Source organism: Camponotus vicinus, unplaced genomic scaffold (assembly GCF_025532165.1).
Source record: "Camponotus vicinus isolate PSW18456_S1 unplaced genomic scaffold, iyCamVici1.0 SCAF_11, whole genome shotgun sequence".
NCBI lineage: Eukaryota > Metazoa > Arthropoda > Insecta > Hymenoptera > Formicidae > Camponotus > Camponotus vicinus.
The window spans coordinates 16,103,175-16,118,831 of NW_028141947.1; the positions used below are offsets into that span (position 1 = coordinate 16,103,175).

The 15,657-nt window shown below is 35.0% G+C and overlaps 1 protein-coding gene across 2 annotated transcripts in view; it reads left to right on the top strand.

Moving 5' to 3' along the window:
• LOC145962137 (uncharacterized) overlaps positions 1-15,657 on the top strand; it is a 53,659-nt gene that overhangs the window by 30,476 nt on the left and 7,526 nt on the right. For both annotated transcript variants that reach the window (XM_083083029.1, XM_083083030.1), the window contains exons 4-5: positions 14,372-14,553; positions 15,021-15,237. In XM_083083029.1, coding sequence (XP_082939155.1) covers positions 14,372-14,553; positions 15,021-15,237 — 399 coding nt within the window. The remainder of the gene's footprint in view (positions 1-14,371; positions 14,554-15,020; positions 15,238-15,657) is intronic.

Here is a 15,657-nt window from a genome sequence, read left to right on the forward strand (position 1 = left end):
TTCTGTGTCTCGCTCCGATGTGCTTCGCATACGTAACGATATCATATTTACTAGGTCATTATGCGTTCTCACTACTCCATATTGACTTTGAGCGATGATAAACATATCACTGCACAGAAAAGATGTAAAATTTATAGTCAAAACAATCTGTTATTCTGATAATTGATTAAATTTATAATAAATATTAATAAGAATTTATAATAAATATTAATAAGAATCGCGAGCAAATAAAATATTTTAAAAAAACAGAGAATATAAAAGTGTATCGTTTTATAAAGGGAATATTAATTACTACCTGATTGAGAGATCATTTAGTTGCTCAAATTGTGTTAAAATTATTTAAATAATATTTATAGAATATATAAATTGTGCTATCATGCATCTTCCATGAAATAATCTTCAACTGTAAGATTTAATAGACTCTATTTCGATGATCCTGTGACAAGTTTATCGGGTAAATTAATTAGGATGCTAGGATAGGAAACTTGTAGGATGTAGTTTGGAAATTCTATCAGGAAGTGCTTCCTCAATAAATTTCTCATCATATAGTCGGTTAGAGAGAAAATATCTTATCCAACAAACTTATCTAAATTCATCTAGGTATATTAGGTTTATTATTACAAAATTTCGCGTCTCGTAAAATCAACGTATATTAAAGCTATGTAACGAATAAGAAAATGATCGATAAATCAGATAATTTAAAAATATGCAAAATTTATAATTAAAACAACAATCTGTTGCTCTGATAAATTGATTAAATTTCTAATAAATATTAATAAATTAGAATAGAGAGCGAAATTAAAATTGAAGTATCTATTTGAATCAATATTAAACGGAATAAAGGATAATATAAAATTAAATTATATTTAAAGAAAAGGATCATTAAATATAAAACAATAATAAAAAATAATTTTAATTGATTCTTTTCCTTATAGGGCAAAATTATCTCTGAGATTGAAAAGGTTAATCTCGATACTAATGATATCATTATTGACTTATTTTATCAGCCAATTATGTACGTCCAATTAATGATATATTGTTAGGATTCCTTTTTCGAGCGAAAAAAAAGTTTGAACAGAAGCAGGAAATAGCTCGATAAAGTTGAAACACACTATACACAATGACGTTTCTAAACTGCTCTGCCTACCAACTGCTCATAACGGACTGGTCGACCGTTATACCGTTGATACGTACTTCGTTATCCCGTCATCGTCATTCAGCGGACGATCTCACGAGGAGTAATCTCCATGGATCTCGTCTCGTTTGAATGCGACCTTCGTCCAGATTTCCAGATCCTGCTCGCTCGCGTTGCGCACTTCCAACCCTCGTCATTCAATTCGTTCAACATCGACGTGCGTCCGATAAAGCGGACGGTCCGACATGAGATCGCACTCGTCGAACCGGTTACACGCCGCGATGCACATCCGACGGAAAAATTGATACTCAACTTATGCAACGCGGCCGCCACACGATGAACAATGCATTTCACCAGGCTCTCCTGAAGGCCCAGGCTGCGATTGCGAGCTCGTACGATTCGACGACCTCTATTTTTCTAAAAAAAAAAATCGACTTGAAAAATTGAGAATTTTTTGATATTAATTACGATAATGATAGGAAATAGCGCAATCTATCGTAGAGAGAAGAGATAAAATCGACTCCCCGAATTGATTGACCTCTGCTTCTTGGCAATTAAGTGTCGCGCTTCATTAATGCTGATATGAATCGGATTTGCTTGACCAGGTTGCTTATGGAGAAGTCTATAGTTTGCACATTAATTGCTCGTTTATGTGCTAAACCGGCTCAAATTCTTGAAATTGGAAAGTTTCTTTCATATTACTTTCTTCGATTTGCATAGTTCTTGTGCAGCGGCGGGTTTTTTTTGATGCTGTTACTTTATATTCCGTACATTTTCGCAGGTTCTTAAATCTATAAAAAAATAAATTTTTTTTATCACATTTATCATGATTTTTATCGCGTTTCTATTTTTTTAGTGAGTATATTTATTTAAGAAATCAATTTCTCGGATCTTGGTTTTAAAAAAAATCATTCGCGCTCAAGAAGATTGTCTGGAATAATATTATGAAAATGTTAAATCCGAAGAACAATATCTATCAGAGAGAGATATAAATTTATCTCTTCAACTTCTTTAAAGATTCCAAAAAACAAAAGAAATTTTACTCGGAATGGTACTTTTTCCTCAGTGATTATCTCACTGTATACATATCTGCATTCCATTCCATGCAGTCTCGCACGGCGACTGTCATACATTTCTTTTTCCTTACTCCTCTTATAAATCTCTTATTATTTTTAAACACCATTGTGTCATCATGTTTGAGTGCACTTGCATCGGTGCATCTTGCACGGCCGCTCCTCGACTTGGCTGCTGTCCTGATACTCTGGTTGCAGCGCAGCTGCGCCGACGCATGTCGCGTGAAGGAAAACGCGTCGGTGTCGCGAGACGAGACGAATCGAGAGAGAAAGAAAGAGAGAGAGAAAGAGAAATATACGCACGTTCGTCTTGAAGCATTTACATAAATCTCTCGACGCGATTTTCGCGCACTCTCAATCGTATCGTGAATTTCGATTCGACGAGCGTGCATTTCGGTCTTGCCGAAATATTATTTACTCCGACGCGTTTCTCTTTACGTCACGCAAACTTATCTCGAGACGAGGACGATCTCGACCTAAAATAAATACGAGCCAATTTCTTTGTTATTACAATACAATCCTCACTTTCCTCTTTGTTCCTTCGCGATTTTATGCGAGTTCGAATTGCGCAAGAATCGGAGCAACGCGTTTCTTTCGTAAAATATTCCTATACGATCGCAAATATACGCTACATTAAGCATAATATATTAGTATAAATAATAACGCAAATATATAATTTTTTAATTATACATAATTTAATTATAAATATATAATTTTTAATTATATACTTTCTTTATTATTTTTATTTTATTTATTTGTAATCGAATATAATCAATCGCTGGAGTTTTCTCGCGAGAAGCTCGGAGTAACTTGCGAATAATTTTTTCTGATGCGAATCACTCGAGCTTATTGAAAGAAATTAATTGAATTAATCGCGTGTTCTCTCTTTCTTTCCACAAACAATTTGTCGAACGGAACGACGGAATCTCGAGACGAGTGAACGTGACTCCGAAGGAAAGTTTTGAGCGTCCACGTTTCCGCAGCCCTCAAATTTCTCCTCTTGGTCACGTTTCTGAATAAAACATGGTCCTTCCCGCCCGTCACCACGTCCGCTCGCTCTTCCGTATTCATCGTGTACTTTTCCCTCTCCTTCCTCGTCATTTCCATCTCTTTCTTCATTTACTTTATTCGCTCGCATTTACAACAGCGGCGTTGCATCAGACAATCGTCAAACAATGCCAGCTGACGCGTGTATTGTATCGAACAACAATACCGAGATATGAATACATATACATCCGTTGCCGAATGCGGTCTTACGCGATCTCTCGAAAGTGTCCCATGAAAAATGTAGCAAGAGATATCGTTCGAGGTGGAATGGTATCGCACGATATTCCTCGAACTGCATTGAATAATTCATGCTACGCGGGTTAATAAATTGTAGCGAAAAACCGCGCGAATCCCTCACGATGCGAATGACGTTCACGCGTGTTTCGCATGCGTCGAATGTCATTATTATTGCTAACGCGTTGTTGTTTATACGCTCGATATTACGTAGCGTAAAGGTTTTGCATTTAGAAGGAACGATTCTCTTGTATTTATTAATCCATCGTGCGTCAGCATGTTTAGTAAAATGCATGTATAATTGGCTAGAAGATGATTTTTCGAGGAAATAGTCATGCGAAAAGTATGAAATAAATTTTGTCGATCGATTATACAAATTTTGCCTATAAAAGTATTATATATCGTTCACTTGTAGACATGTGTTACGCGTACGATGTTAAAATTTGCTTATACACTACATTATTATTTATTACGAGATGTCAGATATTGCTCAAGCGTTATTGATTTCTTAAAGCTAAGACAGTAAGGTGTATATCTACTGTATCTTATCATATCGTGAAGACCTTCAAATTCAAAACGTAAAAAATTATGAAACTTTGAAGATATATACAAAGTGAAAAATAGATACTTCTATTTAATGTCTAAATGTACTCAACGAAACAAAATATATGTAAGAAGATTTTACAGAAAAAAATATAATATCTCTTCCTTATAAAAATATTTTTAACATAGTCACTAATTATTTTTAAAAATATCAATAATTTTTCAATAATTTTTGTTTTAAAATTGGCAATAATATTATATATTATATATAATAATTATATATTATTATATATTATATACATTATATTATAATATTATATATTATTTAATTATTTTTATTATTTTATTATTTATTTATTTTATATATTATTCAATTATATTAAAAATGCCAAGTCGTTAAAAAATAAGTAATCTTTTTAACTCTTTTTGCATCTTTTTTTTCATATCTACGAATAGTTAAATAACAAGAAATAGCGCAATTTTTGGAACTTGGTTATTTTGTTTCATCAGAATTTTAATTCTTACAAATCATATACTTTTTGCTCTGTTCTTAATCACACATGAATCACATTATTTTGTCGCAGTTTCTCAAAATAATTTTTTTTTAAATTCATGGATATATATTTATTTCTTTGCGAATCATTAATTCCTCAATGATGCGGCTTTCTCGCATAATTAGAATGCCCCTCCCATGATGAATACTTGTTGCGAATCGCGCGTCGTACACACAGTGCTTGTGTGACAATCGTCAGAATACAGTTATGCGCGCGAGGGTCGGATCGGCCTTCGAGACGACATCGTCCCACAGTCGGATCCGCCAGAGTCAGTTCTTGCACATCGTTCCACCGGGTACGAACTGATCTGTCGAAGGTTTCCGTTCGCGTGAGTAACGTGACTGTCGTCGTTCGCGCCGCGGGAGACTCGTCGTTTCGGAGCGACTGATCGTGACAGTTGACAGTTGGCCGCGGCCTGGCACCGACGAAAGGACATGGCTTTGGCGGTGAATCGTTTCCGGATCTCCGGCAAATTTGGCATCGGGGTGTAAATCTTCCGAAGCGGAGATCAACTTGACAATCAGCGTTATGTCAGTGTAATTGGTCTTGTTCCATCTCGAGGAAAAAATAAAATATTTGGATAATTCGATTCAATATCCTCGTTGAAAGAGAAAAATCTAAAAAATTTTTTAAATTATGAAATGTGGTCCATAATTTTAAAAATTATCAAATGTGTAAAAAGCGATGATCAATCTTCAGAAGCTGGTTTCTTAAGCGTTCGCAAAGTGATGGCGGATGGGAAATAATCGCTGATGTCGCGTTCTGCGATAATTGCTAAAGAGGAATACTCTGAAAGAAAAGTTCGAATTTAAATGTATGAACAGGAAACTCCTGGAGGATAATTTGCACCGATGACGATTCGAATGACAGTGAATTAACGACGGTCCCGATAGAGACTCATAGTCGATGCGAGAACGTCAATCAAGAACAGACTGCAAATCGAGAATCACGTTGCAAGTCATTCGTAATCAAGATTAGAATTTTATTTATAGCAAAAAAGAGAGGAAAAAGAATGCAAACTCATTCACATCGAAGTGGTATATTATTATAATAGAATAATCTCCTGGCTCGAAAGAAGTTGACTTGCTACAAACGTGAAAAAATCCACATTGATGTAGAAAAAACTTTAGAAATACGAAAATTGTTGCTGAAATATTGCAGAAGATTAGTTAGTCACCTCGTTAATTAATTCAACGTCAGCGAGAGGCTCATTTCTCTGAAGAGACAAGAGGGGAAAAAAAGAAAAATATGCAACACTCCTGATTTCTCGAAAATTCGTCCAATATTTTCGTTCTTGTTGACGTCCAACGAATGTGAATGTTATTCCTCAACAATGACGTCCCACGATTTCGACAACGTGTTTTCTCATTTTTTCGCGGGGGAGACGCGCGTAAATGCGGACTGGATTTTTCGTCCGGAGTGAACGTCGGCTCTCGTTCTCCATCAAAATCGAGGAATCACACGACTCGCAATGTCCGACGTGACCGCATTGCGGTGTGTATAGCACGTTACCTACGCGTATCGATCTCTTGGCGGGCGCACAAAGTTTGTGACGCCGGGTGAAGCTCGCGAGAATTGTTATTCTTCGCCGTGATGGCGGAAGATGGAGTGGATCGAAACTTTTCTAAGCCATGTACAGTAAGTAAATACATCCATGCACCTTTACACCCGACGCAAATTGTTCGTCGCGTGATGGAAGGGAAGAAGCTCGACGGGAATCCATCGAGTCGCCTTTTACTGATCTCGAAGTCTGATCTAAGATAATAAATTTCGGACACCTACTTCGGGGAGAAATATACGTGGATTCTTTTTCGTCAACAATATATTATTGTAGAACTTGACAGTCGATCTCGTACTTGACTTCTCGTTCGTGGCCTGCGAATAAGCGAGATTAACTCGTCGAATTTATGAAGAATCGTGTGAACTGGAAGAAGAAAGGATTTCTGAGAACCTTAATAATTATTATTATATTTAAAGTATGATCAAACATTCGCAATATACCACTAGAACTTGACAGTCGGCCTCGTACTTGACTTCTCGTGGCCTGCGAATAAGCGAGATTAACTCGCCAAATTTATGAAGAATCGTGTGAACTGGAAGAAAAAGGAATTTCTGAGAACCTTAATAATAATTATTACACTTATACTAGGTATGATCAAACATTCGCAAAGAACATTGTCTCCGGAGGATTCTTAGGCATTTTTCGAGAAGACAAAGGGAGAGGTAACTGCTGCGTTTCTCGACTCCCGCGCTCGCGATAATCGTCTACGATTATAGTCCGCGAAACCATAGTCTCGAGAGGATGACAAATCGTTAAACCGGGGTTAAGTAATCCCGGCATTGTTCGGCGAGACGAGGAATAACGGAACGTGCGACACGATTGTGCGCCTACGCGAGAAAAGCGAGGAAACGAGACGGTACGTGAGGAAAATAAAGAGCCACGCGCGTGACTTCTCGCCTTCGACACAAAAGGGAGAGGTTCATGAACGAAGTCCGCGGAAACTCAATTTGTTTGGAAATTCGATTATTTCGCGTAAAGCCGCCATCGTCACAAAGTCGACTCGATTACAACTGTAATTCCTTTAATAATGGAAAAGCGGTAAAAAACCGAGAAAAAAGGAAGAAAAAGGGAAAACACGAAATTATAATTAGAGAATTTCTAGGAACGTTTCGACGTCACAGGAAATAAGCTTCGACATTAGCGTATCAAAAATATAGAACACTAATTAGTTGTATAATATATTTAAAAGGGAATTTAATAACCGGTTAGTATTCGACCATGTGTTTGTGAAGAGAGGAGACAAGAGAAGAGTCGCGTCTCCCTTTCCGAGAAAGGACGAAATTAATTAACTAGCTATGCTATTACGGGAGACGGAATTTGTCATTAGAGATTAATTGAACACCTCGAAAGTCAGGGTTAATTTTACATAACGATTATACGAACGAGGAAGGAAATCCTAAGAACGACAATTTATTTCAAGGAAATTGTACTTATTTTTCTGCGCTCGAGGATCATGGGAAGAGGATAAGAGAAACGGGGAAAACGGAATCGCGGGAAAACCGATTAAAGACGCTGCACAAAAAAGGACAACGAGAATGAATCACGATCCGACCATCTGCCAACAATACTTCTACTGCAGCCAACGACGGTATCGCACCAGGTATCGAAGAATTTACCACGTGAGCGTGATATAAAAATAATGCGAGCGTCCCGTTGTTTCGATTGTAACGTGGAAACATCGTGTCAGGTTTGAATAATTAATGTACGCCCGCGGCCTCTCTTTCCGACCGAGATATGCCATTCGCGTTTCAATTAATTCACACTGTTATTGCCGGTCAACTATATTGATTAATCGGGCCAAGTCCGATCTCGTAACAGGATATTTCTACCTGAAAAAAACAAAGAAGAATAGTCGCGAAATATACATTTACATAAAAAGAAGATATATTTTCTGCTACAAAAATTCTTATATAATATAAATTAATATGACCTAACAAGAGTCAATCACGCGATAATAAATTACATCAAATGTTTGAAAAGGATAGATTTTACTTGGTCATGACATGTAAGTACTTTATCAATTTTTTTTTGTATTTTTTTGTTTTTTTTTTCATATAATTATGCTTGTTTTTTTCATTATTTATGTCAACAATCTTATTAATGATCTGAAACGTTTAAAATAAAAATGATTCTTTCGAATTTTTTAGACAGTTTATTTTGAGATCTACTATTAATTCATATTATATCATATTCGAGAGCCTAATTTATTCATTGGATATTTTTTTATTCTTATTCTTATACTAGAGAATATATATTCTCTGATGGGTCCAGGATATACTCTGTATATCCCATGTGCCATTTTATACGTCGAGAGTGTATTAGAGTGTTTTAACGCCCACATGTGTTTTTTATTTAGCAACATGATTGACAATTTAATACTAAACACATTAGTATCAATATATATTCATCAGAATACATTCTTACATGTTGGATTGAAGATAGCAAAATGCGGGAGATATTATCGCGATGAATTGTTTGCTCGGGAGATGCGAAGGACGAACTTCTTTGATTCTGAGGATATTAAAAGATAGCAATCGTAATTCACTCACCGCGATGTCCTTCAGCTTCGATTTTATAGTCACTTGATTGCAACGCGCGTTTACAGAGGCGATGTAACATCGCTCGAACAGTCGTTGCACTCGATTCTCCGACTCTGCAACTTAACGAGCTATAGTAACATTAATCCCGACTGATGACTGATTCATTGAATTGTCTTACGACGTGTTTTACAGTGTTTTCAGCTTAATGAAGAAATTGCGCGTCGATATATTTACATTCGTGGACGCATTCAACGCAACGAACACGTGTATGAACGAATATTTCAAGTCAAGTTCTAATCAAGTGCTCTTGCGATTTAAATTTGAAATTAAATTTTTTAGAAAAATATTGATATTTGTATTAAAAAAATTCATGTTCTTTTTTTGCGTACCACAAATTAATATGGAATTCTTATAAGTAAACAAGTGTTTAATATTTCTCATAAAAGGATCGCGAAATTTATGCGAATTTATGCGAATAGTTTTTTTTTCATCTAAAATTTATTGTTATTGACTTTCTCCAGCTGCTGATCAATAATTGATTTTCCGTGTCGAGATTGCAATAATATTTGTCATGTGGTGCATTTGACAATCGAGATAATCGAAGAATACGAGGACGAAATTCGCGACACGTATTTCAGATTATTTCGGCAAATATATATTTAGCTCGGAATTCGAGTAAAAAACATGATTCCCTAAAAAGTTTATACATATTTTATGTAGCTATCTTTATAGCTAACGGACTAACGGTCATCGACATCTCGTAAAAACGATATGACGATGTGTCCTGACCTTGCAACATTTCCTTGAAAGATCAACATATCCGACGTCGCGTAATTCCATGGACATTAGATAAAAAAGTAATGTGTGTCAAGTGAATGGATCGAAAATGCCTGCTACGTTTTTTGCCGTCTATAAGTATGGCATCGAATTAAGATATGAAGAGCTTTACGGATATATAATACACCTTTCCTTCGATCGGTGGAGTAATCGTATTTCTTTTAAACATGCGATGCATCTACCCCCTGTACATTTCTCACGTGATATATAATGTAATATTCTTCTTACAGTCTGTCTGTGTTCCTGTTTTTTATCACGTCTCGCACATTTACTTGTAGAGATGTTTAGCTATAGATTGATCTCGATTTTCTTTATTTTGAGGTTGATATTGTGAACTTTTCGCTTTTCTTCAAGACAAAGATTGGAAGAAAATGTCACATTTGACGCTTTTTTATTAATATACAACATTTTTCGCGGACAATATCGACTTTTTCACGTCAAATCGCGTTTAACGAAATATCTCTACATTTGATTCTGTATATTTTTCGTACGGATATATTCGCGGATTTATACAGCAGGAAAGCCGTGTTTTCAGAACACAACGTCGACTGCAGAAATTGGCTAGTAAAATAAATATGCCATTGTTTGAACAATCTGTAGCGGAGATTTCAACGAACTGTTCAATCGAATCAGAGGCAAATCTTGTATACCATATGCAGATCAAGGTTGCCGAAGAGCGCATGATTAACCAGTTTGGAGAGGCGGTATTTGGGCGGTGATATAATTGCTTAGAGTTCGTTTAACACATGGCTGGAGCGAAACTATGCAGACGTTCAGGTTTGCGTAAAATGTCACGAATTTTATGATAATTTCATGCAGTATTCGCTAAATTGCATCTTTTAGAATACTTGGCAAAATTTTATCGATATTTTACTTTTTTGTGTTCTAAATTTAATGTGATTAAAAAAACTTTTTTAAACGATTTCTCTTATTTTTAATATTTTTTCAATAGTTTTTATCTTTTCATATTTTTCTCAAATAAAAATGAAAATCCTAATTAAAGAGAAATCGGAAAAAATCGAAAAGAAGCAATTAAAGATTAAAGAAAGATTAAAACAGTATACACGTACTTGCAGTTGAACTTGAATTTTAAGTAATTTTTAAAGTATGACGTATTTAATAATCCATTATTAGTTAGTGTAACTGACCTTTCCTACGGCTCGTTCGATAAAACTACTTAAAAGCCAAGTGTTTAGCCAAGTGTTTATAGGAGTGAAAAAAATACTCTTAGGAAATTGTACGCTTATGCAAATGTGACGGGAATTTACGCGTATATTCGCTTAAACATATCGTTATTTTGACAGATATTTAATTTAAACAGTTTTGTTACATGATACGAATCAATGTTCACGTCTTGAATTTTTTTCCTCATAAAATTGTCGACTACACTTTCACACATTAATTAATAGCTTATACGAGGTTGAGCAAAAACAATACTGTCTGTACGATGTTTTTTCCCTCAGATTAGAAGGATTGTTTATGCTAATTTTATCTTCAATGTCACGACTATGTTAATAACAGTCATATAGTTTTTGTTCTCGATTGTACAATGTATGTGACCCTAAAAATAACATGATAAGCTGTGTTAGTTATTTTTTATTAAACATGTTAACTTTAACATTAAAAAAAATCTTTTATTATATTTTTCGGATGTCTAGATCGATACTTTATTGACTAGATATTAATAGATAAAATTCGGTAAGAAGAATCATAGTTTAAGAAATTTATTTTTAAATATTTATTTTTAAATCTATATTTCAATAAATCTAGTTTAAAATTTATTTTTTAGTGTGATTGATGGACAATGTAATATCAATTTTAGTTATTATATGTATCAGAGATAACAGAAAATAATTACTTCCTTCAGCAAATCGATAAGTATTAATGTTATAATGCAAATTTCTTCCAAATAAATTAGTAATGTTAGTTTTTAAATAAAGATTCGCAGAATTTTTTTCGAATGGAATCTTCCGCGAATCAGTATTCAAACGAGGCAATATTCTTTCTGCTTATTTTTCTCTGACAAAAAATTATATAAAATTTACCAGTCAAAGATTAGTATCATAATCGAAAGAAATATTCTAAATTATTAATAAAAAAATTTATATAAAGTTTATAAAAATTTATATAAATTTAAAATTAATTTATAAACTTTACATATTATCTCTTATTAATTTTAAAATTATATAAATCACGAAAATAAATCAGGAAGTCAAGAGCAAAATTAAAATTTTGAATTTTCGCTGCATTTTTTTTCCAGCATTCGACTCGCATGTTTGATTTGCATTATTTTCGAACAGCAGCGTGCGGCCGCGAAGCGGTTTCGCCCGGTCGATCCGTTTAACTGTGTTTTGCGAGATATTTTCATCGACGTGACCAACCCTCGATCGACCGCGGACTGACCCGCGGACTTGAGCCGGGCTCAAATCTGTGCCGAGCCGTAAACGGGCTTTCGAGAGAAAGAGGCTGCGTGTTGTGCGGTTAAGAGTGGCGTTCGCGTGCGCCTAATCGCGAATTGCATCGGCAACGGGGGAGGTTCGCGGTCATTTAGCGGTGACCACGGTGCTGGTCGTTTATCGATCGCCACCTCCGTCCACCTTTTGATATTTCGAGGGCCTTCTGGACGACCTTCCTCCTTCCGCACGTCCGAAATGCGTGTGACGTCAATCGCAAAAATTACCACAGCTCGCCTCTTCCCTGTGTGTGCATTAATACACTCGCCTCGACTTTATTTCGGTTTATCGTGTCCCTGAAAAATATCAAAGATCATAAAGATTTTTAATCTCGATGAGAATGTATCAATTTAGCGCGCGCAATTTTAGCTTTATTTTATCGTTTTCCAGTGAGAATTAATTAAAATCCATTCGTCCTCTCTTGTCCAGGTTAAATTCTCCTCTCTAATAAAGTGTCTATAGTCGAAGCAGTCCCATTCTCTGCAGTCAAATAGAATATTATTATCATAAATATTAAATTAAATTTGACATTCGTTATGATTCGTTACGTCAGCTGTATTTCTGTTTATATTTTCAGAAATGATTATTGAGAGAGATATTTCTGCCTTAAGAGATGCCTTGTTAATTTACAAGAAGGATGTGATATTATTTATCTTCTATCGTATATTTACATAGTTCTCAAGATAACAATGTTCTTTATGTCAACGAATTTAATAGTATGGCGTATATGATGTAATTGATTCGTTCTGTCCGATTCTATCTTATCTGTGTTATATAAACAATGTTGGACAATTATTAATGTGAACTATATATTTATCTCCTTATTATTCATGCCTGAATTGACTTCGTGATATCGCTGCGATGCGATTAATGACACTTCATTTCCGTGCATTTTTCAAATACATAATATACAGTTCATTGATGATAAAGAAAAATTTTCAAAATTACATTCGCGAGTGTCATGATAATAAATGATGTATGAATCATCGCGGTATCAACGTAAATAATTTATGAGCCGATGTTTAAAGTCATTGTCAGAGAAATTTGTCACGATAAATATGTGTGATTCGTTCAAAGATAAAAAAGTTAACTACATCTGTAATTATATCTTGTTTATTTTGAAATACATTATTAACCTTAATTATTAATTAACTATTATTTTTTTCAATGAATCATTAAGTAAAATCACATTAAATATAACATAAAACATTATACTTTTTAGGTATGTTTACATCATATGTACCATATAACGAAAATAAGCACATTTATATACGTAAAAAAAATTGCTTACTTTATAACACTTATTCGATGAATAATGCACGCAAATTTTGACGCAATAATACGCTGGTAGAAAATAAAATTATCCGGAAGAACCTGTGTGTTTTGATGCAACTGTGCATCATAATATTACATCTCTTCTCATCTTGCTCTCTTTATCCGGCAATAACGGTACCAACCCGACGGTACCGATCTATTATCGCCATTATTGCACGATTTACGGGGTGTGTCTGCCGTCATTTGTGATTTAGACTCCGTTGGGATAATTACATTAAGTACACGCGTGAAGCCCGCGGCGTAATTCATCGTGTTTGGTTCTCTTCGCAGTCGATTTATTTCTCTCTTTTTGGAGGAAAGAGGGGATTGCGATGCCTCCTTTCCGCTCCTGCCAATTTTAGAGGAGACGACGCGGTGGTCTCGGTATCTTATCGCTATAAAGAATTCATTCTTCGACAGTTATATTCTGTCTCGCTGATTGACTGATAAATTTACGATCGCAGACAACGATAAGACTTTTTCCGTATTAAGGCACCGCAACACGCTATAAAATTGCACTCGACCTAGTTTTACTGCGGATTGACGTGACCTCAGATTGGCGTCAGTTTGCAGACCGCGATCGGAAATCGAGAAGCGTACGCGATGTATAACGGTCGCCCGATTTTTGTATCTGTCGCCAACTTTTTTATGACGTGCAATAAAAATCTGCCGCATCGAAATTAATCTTTTCCCTCTTCGCAGCTTCCCTTTTAGAGACAATTAAATTAAATTGTAAAAAGAATTAAAATTTGAAACTTGGAAATTAAAACCAATATCCACGTTTATTCATGATTAGTAACTTATGAGTGGAAATTGAAACTTGTGAAATGATATAATCTTTAATCCTATTAAATTATGTTGATTCCTATTACGAGGGATACGAGACAATCTTTCTACAGTTAATGGCAAGAATAATTGTATCACTTATTGATAAACTATAATAACAAGTCGTGACGTACCTTTTGATAAAGCTAATAATTATTTCTTTTATCAAGACTCGGGAATTTCCAGTTTTATCGAACATAAACATCGATGTAGAATTCATATCCATGTTCATAATTATATTTTTCTTGTTTTCAGGATATGCGAGAGGCAAAGGGATGCTGACAGGCGAAACGACAACAGGGGTGAGGATGACGACGAGGATGAAAATCCTCTCGGGAAGTGGCCGCACGCTTTTAGTTCGGTCCTCGCGTGTCTCGGCTGCACCTTGGGACTTTTTAATATCAGTAGATTCGCCATTCTTAGTATACAGTTTGGAGGTGAGTGTATATATCATGTGTCAATCATAAGAGTGTCATGGGCAGATTCTATTAAAATTTTATTAATTTTTTTTTTACGATTTTTTACTACAACGGATTATTATAAGACGGAACAAAGAAAATTATGATGTGTACAAGACACGTAAATTTTCTAGAGTTACTCAGGGAAACTGAGACCGATCTTATTTCGAGATTCGGATCGCATTTCGGCGATTCTCAACGCGCAAAATCCGATATCTCTCTATATTTATTCACAATTAATGAAACTGCATGGAAATACATCGTGACGTACTTTCCGATAAAGCCAATAATTAGATTCGAAGCTAATTGCGCGAAGGTAATAATTGATTTCGCAAAAAGAGTGATTATTCATGGAATAATGTGTTTACAATCGCGAGTATTTTTCTCGTTATATAAGAAAGATTTTTTTAATTTTTTCTTTATTTACGGCGTCTTCTCCTTTACAGCAAACTTCATTGTACAGTTCCTGATTTTATCATTTATACTGGGCATCCCGCTACTGACGTTACAAGTATGTCTTGGGCAAAGACTGGCGGCCGGTTCCGTGGATATGTGGAGAATTTCGCCGCTTTTTCAAGGTGTCGGAATAGCCCTGCTCACCGCACAGGCTTTCATCGGCATCTACAGCATAGTCGGTGTATCGTGGATGTTCGTGTATTTCAGGTACATTCCGACGCTCACTTGGAAATATATCTCATGTGATGATAAATTATACGCGTAATAACAGCGATTGAATACAGTTAAAATATGAAAAAATAAAATTTGAAAAAGGTGATGGAAAATTGACACAAAATTGTAGAATAGTAATTATTTGAGTTCTAATCTCATTCCAACAACTGGAATTGATAAAGTAAAAGTGTTAATTGAATTTTCGATAAGAAATTCAATTTCATAAAAGTTTGCATATCTTGAGTGATTCGAGTAAATAAATTAGAAAGTATAATGAAAAGTTACAGATGTTTTGACAGCAACTATGTCGAATTAATGCACATTATATTTGTATACGCGGAGAAAATATTATAGTAAAGATTACAATATATAATTTTTGTAATTGTAGAGCATATAAGAAAAATCAGGATATTT